This window comes from Schistocerca cancellata, chromosome 3, assembly GCF_023864275.1.
Source record: "Schistocerca cancellata isolate TAMUIC-IGC-003103 chromosome 3, iqSchCanc2.1, whole genome shotgun sequence".
Classification (NCBI taxonomy): domain Eukaryota; kingdom Metazoa; phylum Arthropoda; class Insecta; order Orthoptera; family Acrididae; genus Schistocerca; species Schistocerca cancellata.
The window spans coordinates 527190650-527209833 of NC_064628.1; the positions used below are offsets into that span (position 1 = coordinate 527190650).

General features: G+C 42.0%; 1 protein-coding gene across 2 annotated transcripts in view; it reads left to right on the plus strand.

Annotated features, from left to right (window-relative positions):
• LOC126175358 (1-phosphatidylinositol 3-phosphate 5-kinase) overlaps positions 1 to 19184 on the plus strand; it is a 418246-nt gene that overhangs the window by 294570 nt on the left and 104492 nt on the right. Inside the window, exon 24 of one of the 2 annotated variants that reach the window (XM_049922107.1) lies at positions 14658 to 14780. The exons of the other annotated variant lie outside the window; for it this stretch is intronic. Within the exon in view, the coding sequence (XP_049778064.1) occupies positions 14658 to 14780 (123 nt within the window). The remainder of the gene's footprint in view (positions 1 to 14657; positions 14781 to 19184) is intronic. 2 annotated transcript variants of the gene reach the window in all.

The window sequence follows — 19184 nt, forward strand, 5'->3', positions numbered from 1 at the left end:
TGGCATCCACTCACCTAAATCTTTAGACTGCCCCGCGTATCAGTAGGAGAAGAAGATTCAAGAATTAAAAACTTTGGATCGTCTCTCTTATTCTGAGGCCAGGAAGAAGTATGACCGCCTCCATCCCGTGACGTTGACAACCTCGTTTGCCTCAGTCGTGTCCACTACTTCCACAGTATCCTCACCCCTATCCTGTCCCCCCCTCCACCTCCTCACCCCATCCGGGGTCTATGCCTCCGCCTCCCAAATCCCTCCCTTCCAAATCCTCCTCCCTCGTGGCCCCTGCCCCCTCTGCCCCGGGGGCCACCCTTCCTCCTCCTCCCCCTCCGCCACCTGTGAAGCGATCTTCTTCTCAGGCGTCCATCGGGAAAACGTTCCGGACCCCGGCTTCCGAGGTCCGGCGTTCCAAAACAGACCCCGCGCATGAGGACCTTCTTCGGGTCTAGCCCACCATCCCCGTGCCTCATTGGACTTCCAAGAAGGCCTCCAAGAAGAAATCTTTATCCCCCTCTCCACCCCGGCACGTTTCGTCTGACGCTCCATCCGTGAGTCGCTGCTCCCGGCCGTCCTCAGTTTCGCCGGGACACTCTGCTGCCAGGCGCTCAGCTGGCCTCTTGTCGGCGAATGATGCTGCCCCTCCTACGCAACCCGGGAAAGCGGCCGCCGCTGGCAACGACTCAATGGAACAGGATCCGCCTCCCGCCGGTTGTAGCGTTGTTCCCTCGACACCTGGCCCACCGCGGCCGTCGAGGTGACCAGCTCTTCACCCGTTTCGTTCCCCCTCTTTTCTGACTAGTGATGGCTTTGTTCCATTGGAACATAAGAGGTATTCGATCTAATCGGGAGGAATTACAACTGCTCCTCCGCCTGCACTGTCCGCTCATCCTTGGTCTCCAGGAAACCAAGTTACGCCCAACTGACCGTATTGCTTTTACCCACTATACCTCGGAGCGGTCTGACCTCCCCCCTGTGGACGGTATTCCAGCTCATGGTGGGGTCATGTTGCTCGTTCGGGACGATGTCTATTACCATCCCCTCCCATTGACCACCCCACTCCAAGCAATAGCTGTCTGTATTACTCTTTCCGCCTCTACTTTTTCTGTTTGTACCGTCTACACTCCATAGTCATCCGCAGATAGTCGGGCTGACATGATGCACCTGATTGTTCAGCTTCCTCCGCCGTTTTTATCGTTTGGCGACTTCAATGCCCATCTTCCCCTTTGGGGCTCTCCTGCATCCTGTCAGTGAGGCTCCCTCTTGGCGGATGTCTTCAGCCATCTCCATCTTGTCTGCCTCAATACTGGCGCCCCGACTTTCCTCTCGGACTCTACTCATACCTACTCCCACTTGGACCTCTCGATCTGTTCTACCACTCTTGCCCATCGGTTTGAGTGGTATGTCCTTTCTGACACCTATTCGAGCGACCACTTCCACTGTGTCGTTCGTCTCCTGCACCACACCCCATCCCCACGTCCTTCGAGCTGGAACATACCGAAAGCTGACTGGGGACTTTACTCCTTCCTGGCGACCTTTCCGGACCACGATTTTCTCAGTTCTGACAGTCAGGTCGAATACCTCATGGCTGTTATCATCAGTGCTGCCGAACGTTCCATTCCTCGTACTGCCTCTTCTTCGCGTCGTGTTTCCCTCCCCTGGTGGAATGAGGCTTGTCGAGACGCTATCCGTGCTCAACGATGTGCTTTACGCACCTTTCGCCGCCATCCTACGTTGGCGAATTGTATTGGATACAAACGACTCCGAGCGCAATGGCGTAGAGTCATCAAAGACAGCAAAAAATCTTGTTGGGCCTCTTTCACCAGCTCCTTTAACAGTTTTACTCCCTCTTCTGTCGACTGGGGGTGGCCTGCGCCGGCTGTCGGGCATTAAGGCCCACTCCTCGGTACCTGGACTGACTTCAGGTGATGAAGTCCTTGTTGATCCTGTGGATATCTCCAACGCCTTTGGCCGCTTTTTCGCGGAGGTTTCAAGCTCCGCCCATTACCACCCCGCCTTCCTTCCCAGGAAAGAGGCAGAAGAGGCTCGGCGACCTTCCTTCCACTCGCTGAATCTGGAAAATTATAATGCCCCCTTTACTATGCAGGCACTCGAACGTGCACTTGCAGTGTCCCGGTCCTCTGCTCTGGGGCCAGATGCCATTCACATTCAGATGCTGGCACACCTTTCTCCGGCAGGCAAAAGCTTCCTTCTTCGTACCTACAATCGCGTCTGGACCAAAGGTCAAGTCCCCATGCGTTGGCATGACGCCGTCGTTGTTCCTATACCCAAACCCGGGAAGGATAGACACCTTCCTTCTAGTTACCACCCAATTTCTCTTACAAGCTGTGTCTGTAAGGTGATGGAGCGCATGGTTAACGCTCGGTTAGTTTGGATTCTCGAATCTCGACGGCTACTTACCAATGTTCAATGCGGCTTTCGTCGCTGCCGCTCCGCTGTTGACCACCTTGTGACCTTGTCGACATTCATCATGAACAACTTTTTGCAAAAGCACCAAACGGTCGCCGTGTTCTTCGATTTGGAGAAGGCTTATGATACTTGTTGGAAAGGAGGTATCCTCCGCACTATGCACAGGTGGGGTCTACGCAGTCGCCTGCCCCTTTTTATTGATTCCATTTTAACAGATCGAAAGTTTAGGGTACGTGTGGGTTCCGTATTGTCCGACGTCTTCCTCCAGGAGAACGGAGTGCCTCAGGGCTCCGTCTTGAGCGTAGCCCTTTTTGCCATAGCGATCAATCCAATTGTGGATTGCATTCCACCTAATGTCTCAGGCTCTCTTTTTGTCGATGACTTCGCGATCTACTGCAGTGCCCAGTGAACATGCCTCCTGGAGCACTGCCTTCAGCGTTGTCTAGACAGCCTATACTCATGGAGTGTGGCAAATGGCTTCCGGTTCTCTGAAGAGAAGACGGTTTGCATCAACTTTTGGCGATATAAATCGTTCCTTCCGCCATCCTTACATCTTGGTCCCGTTGTTCTCCCATTCGTAGAAACAACTAAGTTTCTAGGGCACACACTGGACAGGAAACTTTGTTGGTCTCCGCACGTCTCTTATTTGGCTGCCCATTGTACACGTTCCCTTAATGTCCTCAGAGTTCTTAGTGGTTCATCTTGGGGAGCGGATCGCACTGTCCTGCTTCGCTTGTATCGGTCCATAGTCCGATCAAAGCTGGATTATGGGAGCCTTGTCTACTCGTCTGCTCGGCCATCCCTCTTACGCCGTCTCAACTCCATCCACCATAGGGGGTTACGTCTTGCGACCGGAGCTTTCTACACTAGTCCAGTCGAAAGTCTTTATGCTGAAGCTGCCGAATCACCATTGACCTACTGGCGCGATGTACTGCTTTCTCGGTATGCCTGCCGGCTGTTGTCAATGCCCGACCACCCCTCTTATCAGTCCTTCTTCGCCAATTCTCTCAACCGTCAGTATGGGTTGTATGTGTCTGCCCTGCTGCCCCCTGGAGTCCGCTTTCGTCGCCTGCTTCGACAATTGGATTTTGCCCTCCCTACCATCTTCAGAGAGGGTGAGAACCCAACACCACCTTGGCTCCAAGCTCCGCTTCATGTTTATATCGACCTCAGCTCGCTCCCAAAGGAGAGTACTCCGGCTGCATTGTATTGCTCACGGTTTGTCGAACTTCGTGCGCAACTTGCCAGTCACACCTTTATTTACACTGATGGCTCCAAAACTGACGATGGTGTCAGCTGTGCCTTTGTCGTCGGGGCCGTCACCTTTAAATACCGGCTCCTCGACCAGTATTCCAGCTTTACGGCCAAGCTTTTTGCTCTCCATCAGGCCGTTCAGTATGCCCGCCGCCACCGCCATTCATTGTATGTACTCTGCTCTGATTCACTCAGTGCTCTTCAGAGCCTTGGAGCTCCATATCCGGTCCATCCCTTGGTGCAACGGATCCAGCAGTCCCTCCATTCTTTCGCTGAGGGTGGCTCTCCTGTCAGCTTTCTGTGGGTTCCCGGCCATGTAGGAGTGCCTGGGAATGAGGCTGCTGATGCTGCAGTCAAGGCTGCAGTCCTCCTGCCTCGGCCAGCCTCCCATTGTGTCCCGTCATCTGACGTTAGTGGGGTTGTTTGTAAGAGGCTTGTGTCCTTGTGGTGGGATACTTGGTCCTCACTTCAAGGAAACAAGCTCCGGGCAGTAAAACCGTTCCCAACTGCTTGGACAACCTCCTCCCGACCATCTCGGCGAGAAGAGGTCCTTCTGACCAGGTTGCGGATTGGGCATTGCCGGTTTAGCCACCGCTACCTGCTCTCCGGTGACCCAGCCCCGCAGTGCCCTTGTGGTCATGCATTAACAGTACGTCATGTTTTATTGTCGTGTCCCCGTTTTAGTCAATCTCGTGTTGTCCTGTCTCTGCCATCTACTTTACAGGATATTTTAGCTGATGACGCTCGAGCAGCTGCTCGTGTTCTTCGTTTCATTACTTTGACTGGCTTGTCCAAAGACATCTAACTCTTCCACTTATTTTATCTGCATCTTTGTAAGAACTTTCTGGTGTGTCCCCCCCCCCCCCCCCCTTGAGTTTTACTAGATTCTATGTGCTCTAAAAATTGTGACTGGGCGCTAATGACCTCAGTAGTTGAGTGCCCTTAAACCCCAAACAAAAAAAAAAAAAAAAAACAAAAAATCTGCCTTTTCCCTTTGCTCTCTTATTAATTTCTATGCCACACAGCTTTTCCCAACCTACAGTGATGGCTTTGTTTCTGCCTTACTCATGTCTTCCTGTGTAGGCAGCAGGTGACACTCATAATGTTTATCCGTATTGCCATTCTCCAGTAACAGATAGGCAGGCTTCATCCCCACCAAAAATACAATAGTGGGTTTACCATTCTGTAAGCTGTTCTTCATCATGCATCAAGACTGCGTTGAGCCAGCCTTTGGTGGTTGTAAAAGTGCCCTGATGCCATGCTTTTGCAACATTAAGTGGGAGCAAGTGCATAAGTTGTTACAAATAGAAATATTTGTAACTTTCTGGCAGATTAAAACTGTGTGCCGGACCGAGACTCGAACTCGGGACCTTTGCCTTTTGCAGGCAAGTGCTCTACCAACTGAGCTACCCAAGCACAACTCATGCCCCGTCCTCACAGCTTTACTTCTGCCAGTACCTCATCTCCTACCTTCCAAACTTTACAGAAGCTCACCTGCGAACCTTGCTGTGAGGACGGGGCGTGAGTCGTGCTTGGGTAACTCTGTTGGTAGAGCACTTGCCCGCGAAAGGCAAAGGTCCCGAGTTCGAATCTCGGTCCGGCACACAGTTTTAATCTGCCAGAAAGTTTCATATCAGCACACACCCCGCTGAGTGAAAATCTCATTCAGAAATATTTGTGTCCATATGATGAGACACTGGATGAGCAGAATTTAAAGATACAAAGCTTTAATTATTGAAGGAGAAATGATATCTGTCATAGAGAATGCTTCTGCAATTGCATGAAAAACTCCGCTGGGAGTCAGTACACTTGGCTATAAACAACCAATTCTGCACCAGAAGTCGAAATGTCTGGTTTAATGGCCATGCTCAGTCACATTAGCACTAGAGGTAGGGCAGGTATTCACAAAGTGCCATAACATTTTGAAAAAGGTTTTAGAGTTCAATGCCGCCATTTGACCACCCTTGTATTTACTGGGTGGGACTGATGGTATGATGGTACTTGAAAGAAGCAAGAAAGGTTTAACTCCTGCCACAGCTGGGATGCCAGCATTAAGCAAAGCCTCTGTCCTGCTTGTGCAGCAGTCGATGGCTCTAAATACCTACCTGATATCCTTCACCAGGGGTAGGGATTCCAGCAAATCAATGTGTACATGCTCGAAACACAATGTGGGTTTGCTGAATGTATCTACTGACTTACGCACATGATGATCTGCTTTAACCTTTTGGCACACTAAACAAGTTTGGACCCTACACACAACAGTCACATTTAACTAACAGCCACACATATCAGTCAGTGATCATACAAACTGTGTAGTTCCCTCCTGAGTGCGCAAGGCCATATATTGAATCAAAAACCTGTTTCTTAAAAGCAGGAGACACAAACAGGTGATGCTGTTTTTATGGAGGTGTCACTCCACAAAATAGGCTTAAGAGCACTTTAAAAGAAACCTTTTTAGTCCCAGTCGAGTGCCTTGGTTGATCATAAATCCACATAATTGGGTATCAGTGACTTGTGCCTCTGCCACTAGTGTGTAGTTGATATAATTAGAAATGGTTGTGAATCTAGAAAAATAATCTGCATCTTTGACGTCTGTTGTGAATTGCCTGATAAAACCCAGTAGCTGTAATTCAGGTGAAAAGGATTCCCAAGGTACTGCAAATGCAGATGTTGTAGGTTTATGGTCTATAAACACAATGACGGTCATGCCTCCACATACAGTCTAACATATGTAATAGCCTAATAAATGGCTAACAGTTCCCTTTCATAACCACTCCACTTCATCTGTGAATGTGACAGCTTCCGAGACAAAAATCCAAGCAGCTGCCATGAGCCATGGCCCTGTTGGTGAAGTGTCCCTCTATTCTAGAGGGGAGTGATGCTGGAAGAGAAGACCAAATGTCATAGCAACTGCACTTTCAATTGTTGGAGGATGCGTATGTTCTCACTGATCACCAACCGATATTTTGAGAACTGTTGAAAACTGATTGTAAATTCTTTTCATGCTTCACTTATGTTGTTGAAAACACAAACACATTATCTAAATAAGCAAGCTAAGTCCAGGTAGCACATCGCCAACAGAAAATGCTGTCTCGTCTGAGTGACATTCTTTAGGCACCTTTGCATATGTTAGTACTTAAACAGTCCAAAGGGAATGGTGGCAGTGGTTTTAGAAATATCTACAGCATTGAAATCTGTTGGTATTACTGAACACTATCTCTCCCACTAATACACAAGTGGTATCTTGTATGGTTGACCCTGGATAACAGTTTAGGATGGTCTATGCATTTAATGTGTAGTAGTTTCCATGTGGCTTCCAAGAGCTATCTTTCTTTTTCATTGCATGTAAAAGTAATGCCCAATTATTGTTAGAATGTCAGATTAGTTCCACATTCAATAATTCATCAATCTCTTTTTGCGTTTTGTGTACTTGTCAGGCACTAGCCTGTAGTCCTTGAAGGCAACAGGATGATGAGGTGTAGTCCGAGTGTGATGTCGTGCATTGTTAGCAACAGCAGCAATAGGCAGAACCATTCATTAACAGGTGTGGCCAGAGTAACTCAAGCAATCTGCTCACTCGTACAGACTGTGGTGGAGCCCCGGAACTCGCCTTGAGCAGCCTCTACTTCCATTGTTGCTGCACGAAATTTGGAAAGAAACATTTTATTTTCCATTATAATGTTTTTGATTCCCTCAGGGATGGTAACTTTTCTTTTATGTCAAGATATACACACTCTAGAGTTTCAAAATCATCTAGCTTGTAATTGGGAGTGGTGGTGAGGAGGATTGAAACCACTGGAATCCATGTCAGATATCTTGGTATCCTGTGTGGTAGTGCTTTAAGCATCACTAGATTGTGCTATACCACATGACAAAGTGTAATGACAGGCACGAGCATTATTCATTTTGCCCAGATATTATTTACTAATTTCAGAACTAATATGGATATGTGTCTGGTGCAAGGATATATGATATTATAGTGATGCAGAAAATCAGTACCTAGGATTGACTCCATTACGACAGGTAGTGCAGAGGCTCACTGTAAAGGATTCTTGAAACCTAGATCCATAAAAACAGTTCACTCCCTAAAAGTATGAATTTTGTAGCCATTAGCAGCTGTAAGCCAAACGTTGGCCAGATTCTGTTTGTTTTTAACCAGTAGTAATGCAGTTCCATTAAAGTTCAGGCATGCAGGTGCATCAATTTAGCTTCTTCTTCTAATATTTCTGTCCTATATCATATTTCTGTCCCATATCATTCAGCCTCCCCCCATGAACCATGGACCTTGCCGTTGGTGGGGAGGATTGCGTGCCTCAGCGATACAGCTGGCCGTACTGTAGGTGAAACCACAACGGAGGGGTATCTGTTGAGAGGCCAGAGAAATGTGTGGTTCCTGAAGAGGGGCAGCAGCCTTTTCACTAGTTGCAGGGGCAACAGTCTGGATGATTGACTGATCTGGCCTTGTAACACTAACCATGATGGCCTTGCTGTGCTGGTACTGCGAGCGGCTGAAAGCAAGGGGAAACTACAGCCGTAATTTTTCCCGAGGGCATGCAGCTTTACTGTATAGTTAAATGATGATGGCATCCTCTTGGGTAAAATATTCCAGAGGTAAAATAGTCCCCCATTCGGATCTCCGGGCAGGGGCTACTCAAGACGATGTCATTATCAGGAGAAAGAAAACTGGCGTTCTACAGATCGGAGTGTGGAATGTCAGATACCTTAATGGGGCAGGTAGGTTAGAAAATTTAAAAAGGGAAATGGATAGGTTAAAGTTAGATATAGTGGGAATTAGTGAAGTTCGGTGGCAGGAGGAACAAGACTTTTGCTCGGGTGAATACAGGGTTATAAATACAAAATCAAATAGGGGTAATGCAGGAGTAGGTTTAATAATGAATAAAAAAAATACGAGTGCGGGTAAGCTACTACAAACAGCATAGTGAACGCATTATTGTGGCCAAGATAGCCATGAATCCCATGCCTACTACGCTAGTACAAGTTTATATACCAACTAGCTCTGCAGATGACGAAGAAATTGAAGAAATGTATGATGAAATAAAGGAAATTATTCAAGTAGTGAAGGGAGACGAAAATTTAATAGTCGTGGGTGACTGGAATTCGAGAGTAGGAAAAGGGAGAGAAGGAAACATAGTGGGTGAACATGGATTGGGGGAGAGAAATGAAAGAGGAAACCGTCTGGTAGAATTTTGCACAGAGCATAGCTTATTCATAGCTAACACTTGGTTCAAGAATCATAAAAGAAGGTTGTATACATGGAAGAATCCTGGAGATACTAAAAGGTATCAGGTAGATTGTATAATGGTAAGACAGAGATTTAGGAACCAGTTTTTAAATTGTAAGACATTTCCAGGGGCAGATGTGGACTCTGACCACAATCTATTGGTTATGAATTGTAGATTAAAACTGAAGAATTTGCAAAAAGGTGGGAATTTAAGGAGATGGGACCTGCATAAACTGAAAGAACCAGAGGTTGTACAGAGTTTCAGGGAGAGCATAAGGAAACAATTGACAGGAATGGGGGAAAGAAATACAGTAGAAGAAGAATGGGTAGCTCTGAGGGATGTAGTAGTGAAGGCAGCAAAGGATCAAGTAGATAAAAAGACGAGGGCTAGTAGAAATCCTTGGGTAACAGAAGAAATATTGAATTTAATTGATGAAAGGAGAAAATATAAAACTGCAGTAAATGAAGCAGGCAAAAAGGAATACAAACGTCTCAAAAATGAGATCAACAGGGAGTGCAAAATGGCTAATCAAGGATAGCTACAGGACAAATGTAAGGATGTAGAGGCCTGTCTCACTAGGGATAAGATAGATACTGCCTACAGGAAAATTAAAGAGACATTTGGAGAAAAGAGAACCACTTGTAAGGATATCAAGAGCTCAGATTGAAACCTAATTCTAAGCAAAGAAGGGAAAGCAGAAAGGTGGAAGGAGTATATAGAGGGTCTATACAAGGGCGATGTACTTGCGAACAGTATTATGGAAATGGAAGAGGATGTAGATGAAGATGAAATGGGAGATACGATACTGCGTGAAGAGTTTGACAGAGCACTGAAAGACCTGAGTCGAAACAAGACCCCGGGAATAGACAACATTCCCTTAGAACTACTGACAGCCTTGGGAGAGCCAGTCCTGACAAAACTCTACCATCTGGTGAGCAAGATGCATGAGACAGGAGAAATACCCTCAGACTTCAAGAAGAATATAATAATTCCAATCCCAAAGAAAGCAGGTGTTGAGAGATGTGAAAATTACCGAACTATCAGTTTAATAAGTCGCTGCAAAATACTAACGCGAATTCTTTACAGACGAATGGAAAAACTGGTAGAAGCCGGCCTCGGGGAAGATCAGTTTAGATTCCATAGAAATGTTGGAACACATGAGGCAATACTAACCTTATGACTTATCTTAGAAGAAAGATTAAGGAAAGGCAAATCTACATTTCTAGCATTTGTAGACTTAGAGAAAGCTTTTGACAATGTTGACTGGAATACTCTCTTTCAAATTCTAAAGAGGCAGGGGTAAAATACATGGAACGAAAGACTATTTACAATTTGTACAGAAACCAGATGGCAGTTACAAGAGTCGACGGGCATGAAAGGGAAGTAGTGGTTGGGAAGGGAGTGAGACAGGGTTGTAGCCTCTCCCTGATGTTATTCAATCCATATATTGATCAAGCAGTAAAGGAAACAAAAGAAAAATTTGGAGTAGGAATTAAAATCCATGGAGAAGAAATAAAAACTTTGAGGTTCATTGTAATTCTGTCAGAGAATGCGAAGGACTTGGAAGAGCAGTTGAACGGAATGGACAGTGTCTTGAAAGGAGGATATAATATGAACATCAACAAAAGCAAAACGAAGATAATGGAATGTAGTCGAATTAAATCGGGTGATGCTGAGGGAATTAGATTAGGAAATGAGACACTTAAAGTAGTAAAGGAGTTCTGCTATTTGGGGACCAAAATAACTGATGATGGTCAAAGTAGAGAGGATATAAAATGTAGACTGGCAATGGCAAGGAAAGCGTTTCTGAAGAAGAGAAATTTGTTAACATCGTATATAGATTTAAGTGTCAGGAAGTCATTTCTGAAAGTATTTGTATGTAGTGTAGCCATGTATGGAAGTGAAACATGGACGATAAATAGTTTAGACAAGAAGAGAATAGAAGCTTTCGAAATGTGGAACACAAAGGATGATCTCAAAAAAAAAAAAAAAATCTGTTTCAAACGTATAATTGGTGGTCGTAGCATGTCAGAAATAGCTTGATTCCTGTGTATCCATATACCAGTTTCAATTTTCTTATGAATTTTTCTTGCTGTAACACATCTGTGATTTTTTACGAACTGATGAAATTCATTACCACAAATTATTGTATAAACATTATATTGTACATTTAATTTCCTTCACTTATATTTTATACGAAGTGTTTGAGAGGATTCCAATTTTTAATCATATATGCCAATAACATATATTTTTGCTCGTATTTTGGGGGGTTTAACATTTTCCTCGGTTATGCATTAGCCTCATTTTTGCGTTTTTAGAGTCTGGACCACATGAAAACATAAAATAGGGGTTTCACTGCATTTCTGTCAGAACCCTACAGATGGTCTCGAACCAAAGCATCTGTATTATTACACCCCGTAGCGATTTGTAAACTGTAAGAAAACTGTCTGTCCTAACAGTTTTGAAGATCAGATATTACTACTACCAGTTTACTGTAAAAAGAATACACACATATCTCTCATTCCACTGAATATAAAGTCCTGTGGCATTTTTCTGTCATCCAATTTCACTGAAAGAAAATTACATACCAGTACATTTTTTTTTTTTCTTAATTGCTCTGTTTATCAGCTCCCGGTGATACCCTAGGGTTATGCTGCTATCTTTCATTCATCACTGCTTGTAAAATTATCACTTTACTAACAAGTAATTGAAGACACGAAACAAGTATCTCACATGACTAATTGTAATATAAGTAGTATGATATTTGGAAATCTTTGGTGAAATACAAATAATGGAATGAATAAAGGTAACCATTCACCTAACACTGTAGCTGAAGTACTAAGCAGTTAGTAATAGTTAGTTATGATCTTCAGTGATGTCTTGCAGTTTCCTAGAGTGTTACTTCTTCAATCCATTCTATCTAACACTGGTTGTATTATGAGAAGGTAAGTTACTACTCACCATAGAGCGGAGATGCTGAGTTACAGATAGGCACAACAAAAAGACTCTCACAATTAAAGCTTTTGGCCATTAAGGCCAGTGCCTATCTGTGGCTCAGCATATCCGCTATATGGTGAATAGCAACTTTCCTTGTCATGATATTGTTATGTTCCATCCTGGATTTTCCATTGTTTGATTAACACTAATTATGTATTATAATGTAAATGGATAGATACAAAATCTACTCACCAAGCGGCAGGAGAACACACACAAAAAGGTTTAACTCTTAGTAGCTTTCGGAGGCAGTGGCATAAGAAATGAAGGGGAAGAAAGAGGGGTGAAGGAAAAGGACTGGAGAGGCTTATGAAAAGGGGTACAGTTCAGAAAAGCCACCCAGAACCCTGGGTCAGAGGAGGTTCACCAGACAGCATGAGAAGGAAAGACTAATTGTTAAGGACTGCACTGGGCGAGATTTGGAAACCTGAGAGCTTATTGGCGGAAGACAGGGTAATATACAAGACAGAGATTACTACTAAAACATCATGCCTGAGTTAGTAACAGTGAAAAGCTATGTGCATTGTATGTAAGAGAGATGGGAGGGGCAAGGCGAAAAGAGACAGGTCAGGAAATGACAGCTGTAGAAAACTAAAATGGAATGAAAGAAGGAGTAGTTACTGTGAATAAATGCAGAGACGGAAGGAATTAATGGAAAGTAAGGACAGGTGGATGGCAACAACCAAGGACATGTTGCAGTGCTAGTTCCCACCCGCGAAGTTCTTAGAAACTGGTGTCTGGGGGAAGAATCCAGATGGCACGTGGGGTGAAACAGACACTAAAGTCATGACAGTAATTTTGTAGAGCATGCTCTGCAACAAGATAATGTGTGTTGCTGGTATACACCCTCTGCCTGTGCCCTAATTGTGTATTGTTATTTAAAACTAAACTACCATTGTGTAATAGAATACAGGCAGTATTATGCATTCATGAAAGATCACTTCACTTCTACATAAATTTTCAAAAGCCATTCCAGGGAAAAAAAGTAGCTGCTATGGTATGTTAGATCTTGGTTATCATTACCGGTGTGGGCAATCACAAATAGCAACAGTTTCCAAAAACAGCTGAAAATTTTAGGACAGCAAATGCATTTGGACATGTGGAGAGAATAGCAGAGGATGGAATTCCAAAGAAAATGATGAAAGATGTGATCCATTCAGCTAGGTGAAAAGAGAGACCTAGAAGAAGATGGATCAATAAGATAATAATGGATATCACCAGTATGAGAGTCCAGGGATGGAAAAGAGCAGCAAATAACAGAGAAGTGTGGAGGAAGATTGTTGAAGAAGCCAAGGCTCACCAAGGATTTTAGCGCTAATGAGAAGAAGAGAAATGCATATAAATAATTCAGCACAGCTCTGGGTTCAATATTTCAACGAAAGAATACACTATCACAAATTACTGAAAATATGGACCCTTTCTTCATAATGAAGGCAATGACACTTACATTCTAGATTACTTGCTTACCTGGGTGCTGCTGATTATAAATGTCTGGGATGTCTCTAAGCAACCTCAGTTTGCCTTCCTGAATTCAATATTAATAAAGAGTAAGCATGCAAAACAGACAGTCTGGCAGACATTAAGCCTATGCCAGATCTCATGTCATGATATAGATAAATTATTACTGCAGTTCATAGTAGTATCGTACAATTTGTAATGGTATCGCAGAATGTCAGTTTCATTTAGATTAAAGTTGTTACCTTAGGGTGGAACATAAATCACAATATAAAAATAATTGGCCACTTCTCACTGCATGGAGAAGGTATTGAGTGGAAGGCCAGCACATTTAAAAAAAATTGCTAGAAATTATGAGCTGTGAGACTATGTCCTTAATTGGACATAGACAAAACAAAACAAACACACTCTTATCCACATAAGCATAACTCACTCTCATACGGTCACTGTCATCTCTGCAGATTAAGACTTAAGTATCCAGAGACAACAGTGGCCCCGCGTGTGTGTGTGTGTGTGTGTGTGTGTGTGTGTGTGTGTGTGTGTGTTTTACACATGTATATATATTTTGTTTCTTTTCATACTGTCGTTTTTTCATCCTAGATTTTCTGTTGCTTGAAGTATTAAATCATTCATTCACTCTTGTATTTATGACATTAATTTTATACATTTCTTATTATCTAGTCCCAATATTGCAGTCTTTTTGACCAATTCTTTATTGTAAAGTTTGTCATATCAAGCAAACTTAAAGTGGTACGCTAAAATTGTAATTCTTCTCAAATGCCCGTAATTAATATAGCTAAATTTACTAACAAGTGTACATTCACATCTCATAAAAATGGCACTGTGTATGCTTATGACAGGTCAATCTCAGTGAAAACAGTTGTATTATTCACATCACATCTGTAGTTGACATCCTGCCATACATAAGACCAGTATCACTGTTGTTACCGCAGTAGTCATAGATAGTTAGGAAATTCTAAACAACATTATTTAGAGGACAGACATAACTATCTATCAGATCTAGAGAGGCACCACACAAGACAGAAATGGAAAAGACAATTACTTTTTTTTCTAATATTGAATTGACAGTCTTTAGGCATACTGTTTGTTGTGTTAGTAAAAGGTTTAAATACAGTAGCTTGTAACATTTGCATGTGGTACAGTGCCTCTCTACTACTAATTTTATTTGACTAACCGTAGTACACTAAAACCTCAGTCTTACAATTTATTGCCTCCATTCTTAATTATGATATCAAGATAATATTCAGTATTGTGTTGACTTGATAGTCCTGTTCACAAGAGGAAATCTACTGGTGCAGTTAGTGAGCGAGATACTGTTACCAGTGGTCAGCAGACATCTGAAATTCGACGTTCTGGAGTTCTTTCATTCTTGCGTGGTGCATCTACTAGGTTTGTTCATATTTCTTCCTCATAACATTTTGTGTTTGTGTGGTTTCTATTCTTTTTTTCTTATTTTCTTCCTAAAAATTGCATGGCCTGTGACTCTACTGTAGTTGTAATCAGTCAACTTTTTTTCCTGTGATAGTAGATGTATTCAGCTTGCAGCTTGTTTATGCATTTGTTGTGTACTAGACCAGATACATACATATCTCTGCAATTTAGATTTTATTTCATTCCTTTTAACAGAACTTTGGCAGTAAATCTGTGTAGTAATATTGGCTCGTCTTGTATAACAGGGAAACATTCCAAATACTGACATATGAAAATCATTTTTTTGATCACCTTTTACAAATATACTAAAAGTGTAAAAGGGTATTTTTATATTATTCTTTGAAACCAACTATGTAATTGAGCTTTAACCTACTGATATAGTCAGGGTCTTCAACAGAGCCTATACCATCTCATATATGAAAATCTGCAAGTTGAACTTGAGCATGTACAAACTGTTTTCCTGAACAGTGGATATTCATCTTGGCAGGTACAAAGTGTGCTACAGAAGTACAAATTGTAGAACAAGGAAGAGGACAAGATTTTCAGCTTATCTACCATATTTTGGAAATGTTTCTAAAGAAAAAGGTAGAATATTAAGAAGACATAAGGTCAATGTGATCTTTTATCCTCTATGAAAGATCTTTGCACTTTTGAGATATATATCAAAGATGACTTAGAGTGGCACAAGGCAGGTGTTAACAGGATTCTGTGCAAGTGCAGCAAATCTTACACACGGCAAATGATGCACACTGTTTGGGATCGTACTGTGGAAGACCAGCAGCATAATTGCCTCCACCAAGCCAGCAAGTCTGCTATCAACAAACACTGTATTTTTACCAGTCATTTGATGAAATACAATGGAACTAAACAACTGTCTGAGTCCCTTATCAATCAAGATGGTGCTTTCCAATTAAATACTGCATCTCATAATATAAAAACTTCATGCTATGTGTAGTCGCCATCATTTTGTGATTTTATCATGTGAAAGCAATCGATCTAATATCGGGGTGAGCTTTCCCCATAAAGGGCATACAGTGCAGCATTATAACTTGCAGCACAGGTGCCTGCGCTCAAACAACGTCAACGGAGTACACCATGCATATGTCGTCAAGATCTTAAATAGGGGATCTGGTGCATTTTCAACAGTATTCACATCAAGATGGGCAGAAGACCCAGTGTGAAAATACTGTGGCAACAAGTTACAAACATCCAAAACACAACCAGGAAAGTATTAAATTTCACAAAACTGTGTAGGCCTGTAATTACAATGAAATCAGCTTTGCACATTTGTATGCTAATAGTCAGATGAGTTGCAACCCGTGAAATTAAGAATCTGTAGACTGGAAGGAAAAGAGATGACAGTTGCAGTTGACCGAGAAACAAATCTCAGACTTCTAGTTACATCCAACAGCTCAGTATCAGACTATATAATACAATGAAGAAGTCAACTGGTTTGTCTGCCCCCCTGCCCCCCCCCCCCCCCCCGCCCCCTCTCTCTCTCTCTCTCTCTCTCTCTCTCTCTCTCTCTCTCTCTCTCACACACACACACACACACACACACACACACACACACACACTACAAAATGCGTTACTGCACAGAAAAATCAAAATTCATTTTATGCATTTCCTACTATTTGTGAAGCTCTTATAAATTAAATAATATCTGAGCTTTCTGACACCATTACAGCAGCAGCAGCAGCAGCAACAACAACAGTAACAACAATAATAAAGTGCCCTATGATGTAGATAGTGTATATTATGGTACTGGCAAGTTCTGGACAAAATTAAAAAATGGAACAAATAAAATTAACCACTCACCATAAAATTGAGGTATTGAGTGGTCAAGAGGACATAAACAACATTAAATCATTGCTAAGCATCTGGAGTTAACTGACTAACAAAAACATACACAGGTATCACAATGTTGTGGTCATAACAATGTAACCAGGTTGGACAATATAACTTTATACATTCGTGTGTTTGTGCATGTGTGGTTTTTGTTACTTGGGTATTTCTAAGAAAGAGCTTTGTCAAAAAGCTCAGCAATGATTATGGTCTTGGTTATATATTTGTTGACCACTCAACACTTCAGTTATATAGAGAGTGGTTATCTTTATACCTTTCACTGTCAGATAGAGTTAACTTACGCGTGTGAGTATGTATTTTTGTCTTGTTTGTCATTGTCTCTCTACATGCATAAACACACACAAAATAGCAGATTGTCGAAATGTTGAAAACATTTACGTTATTACCTGTACAATCATGTAAACATGTTGCTCAGTTTTTTAATGAGCATTTACATGCTGTTAATTTTGTATTGGTGAAGACTGTTATTTTTGTTATTCTAAAATTACATATTTTTATTTCCTTTTTCCTAAAGTACCTCAATAGAGGAAATTGGTAATCCCTTAAGTGTGTGTGTGTGTGTGTGTGTGTGTGTGTGTGTGTGGGTGGGGGGGTGCCTGACACATATCTAATCTTTTGTTTATTTACTTTAAGCTTGTTAATGCTGTCAGTCCAAAATCTACACTGCCAGTTGTAAAACAAATGATGAATATGAATGGAGATTGAATAATGCAATAAAAAAACCCAAATTCTGAGGCCATGACCATTGTGAATACATAATATAGTGGTAATATTTTTCAGAGAAAATGATGTTTCTTAACACTAATATCCAGGGAGAAATAAATAAAAATAATTAAATTTATGATACATGAAATGTCTTTGGAGTGCCCTTTATATTTTTTGTAGGACATATGGATGGTAACATTAGCAATCAATCATCTGTCAAGAACATTTCAATACTACACAGTGTAAAGAAGGTCCGTGGACACCACTAGTTCCTCAGTTTTTAATATGATACTTCACCCTGTATATTTTTTAATCACAGATTCTCTACGCAGATTAGCATTACTGTCTTTATGAATGATTACTTCTGCCATTTCTTTCAAACATTACATAACACAGTTAGTTAGGTTATCACTCTTCTACATTTTAGAAGCCAAGCAATCTGTCCAGCCTCCAAAGTTTTCACCATCTCTAATCATTTCAAATACTTCCAGTAACACTGGTTCAACATAGAGAAAATTACATGCTTGAGAAAATTGATTTTCATATGTAAAGAGGAATGAGTGCCAGTGCTTGCCAATTCAGCTCATGTATGCTATAACCAGTAAGAAACTACTCATCATTGGTGGTGTATAAGTGCACATACCATTGATAGTCTGTCAACTGGGCCACTTTGTCAAGCCATCTACATCTACACTGATGTGACAAAAGTCATGGGATACCTCCTAATATCATGTGGCACCTCCTTTAGCTTGGCATAGAGCTGCCTTATTTCACTTCCAGCAGTGTTCGTTACTGTGAAAATAATTGTCAGTTCAGAATTAGGAGGAAAGCAATATCATGCCACCTTCAGTTGGGTCATGCCTGATAATATACTGTGGTGCTCAAAACAACCTTCATGTTGATGACAACTTTATCTTCACTTTAGATACGCTGTGCACTGTAATACACAAATAAATAAGGTAATTTTATTTGTGACTGAGGTTAACATTGTCTTTACAACAAGTCTTCTTCAAGAAGCTGTGGTGAACCTCCATCCACATCTACATACATACTCAGGACTCCTGTTCCACTCGCAGATAGAGAAAGAGGAAAACAATCGTCTATATGTGTCTTAATTTCTCATATCATATCTTCATGGTCCTTATGTGAAATGTTTGTTGGCGGCAGTAAGATCATTCTGTAGTCAGCTTCAAATGCCAGGTCTGTAAATTTTCTCAATAATGTACCTGAACAAGACTGTCACCTTCCCTCCAAGGATGCCCATTTGAGTTTCTGAAGCATTTCTGTAATATGCAGACCATTCCATTCATTTGATCTCTCCCGCCATTGCATCAGCAGTGTGGGCATATCTGTGGAGTTGGTAATATTTGTCTATGGAAATGAAGTCAGAATGCACTGTACCATGAGAAACTTGAACATACTGTGATATCTTGATGAAATAATGTTCTCCTGCAGTTGACAATTCTGCAGAGATACGTAGTGATGATGATACATTGCGCTTCATATCCATCCATATCATGACTTCATCTCCAGCACATTTCACAGATTTTATGATATTCTGTCAACATAATTTACTGTGCTGGAAGCTGGCACAAGAGACAAAAGATGAATCCTGGTTTGGCAGATAGTATTTATTATTCATGTAAAATTTTGTTTATTATTCTTTGCATTTGCTTTGGTTATCACCTGGTGTGCAATAAAATCACTTATTGGGTAATCATCAAGTTCACAGTTTATATCAAAATTATTTCTTGCCTTCTAATTACCCACAGTATCATGGATGTACATTTT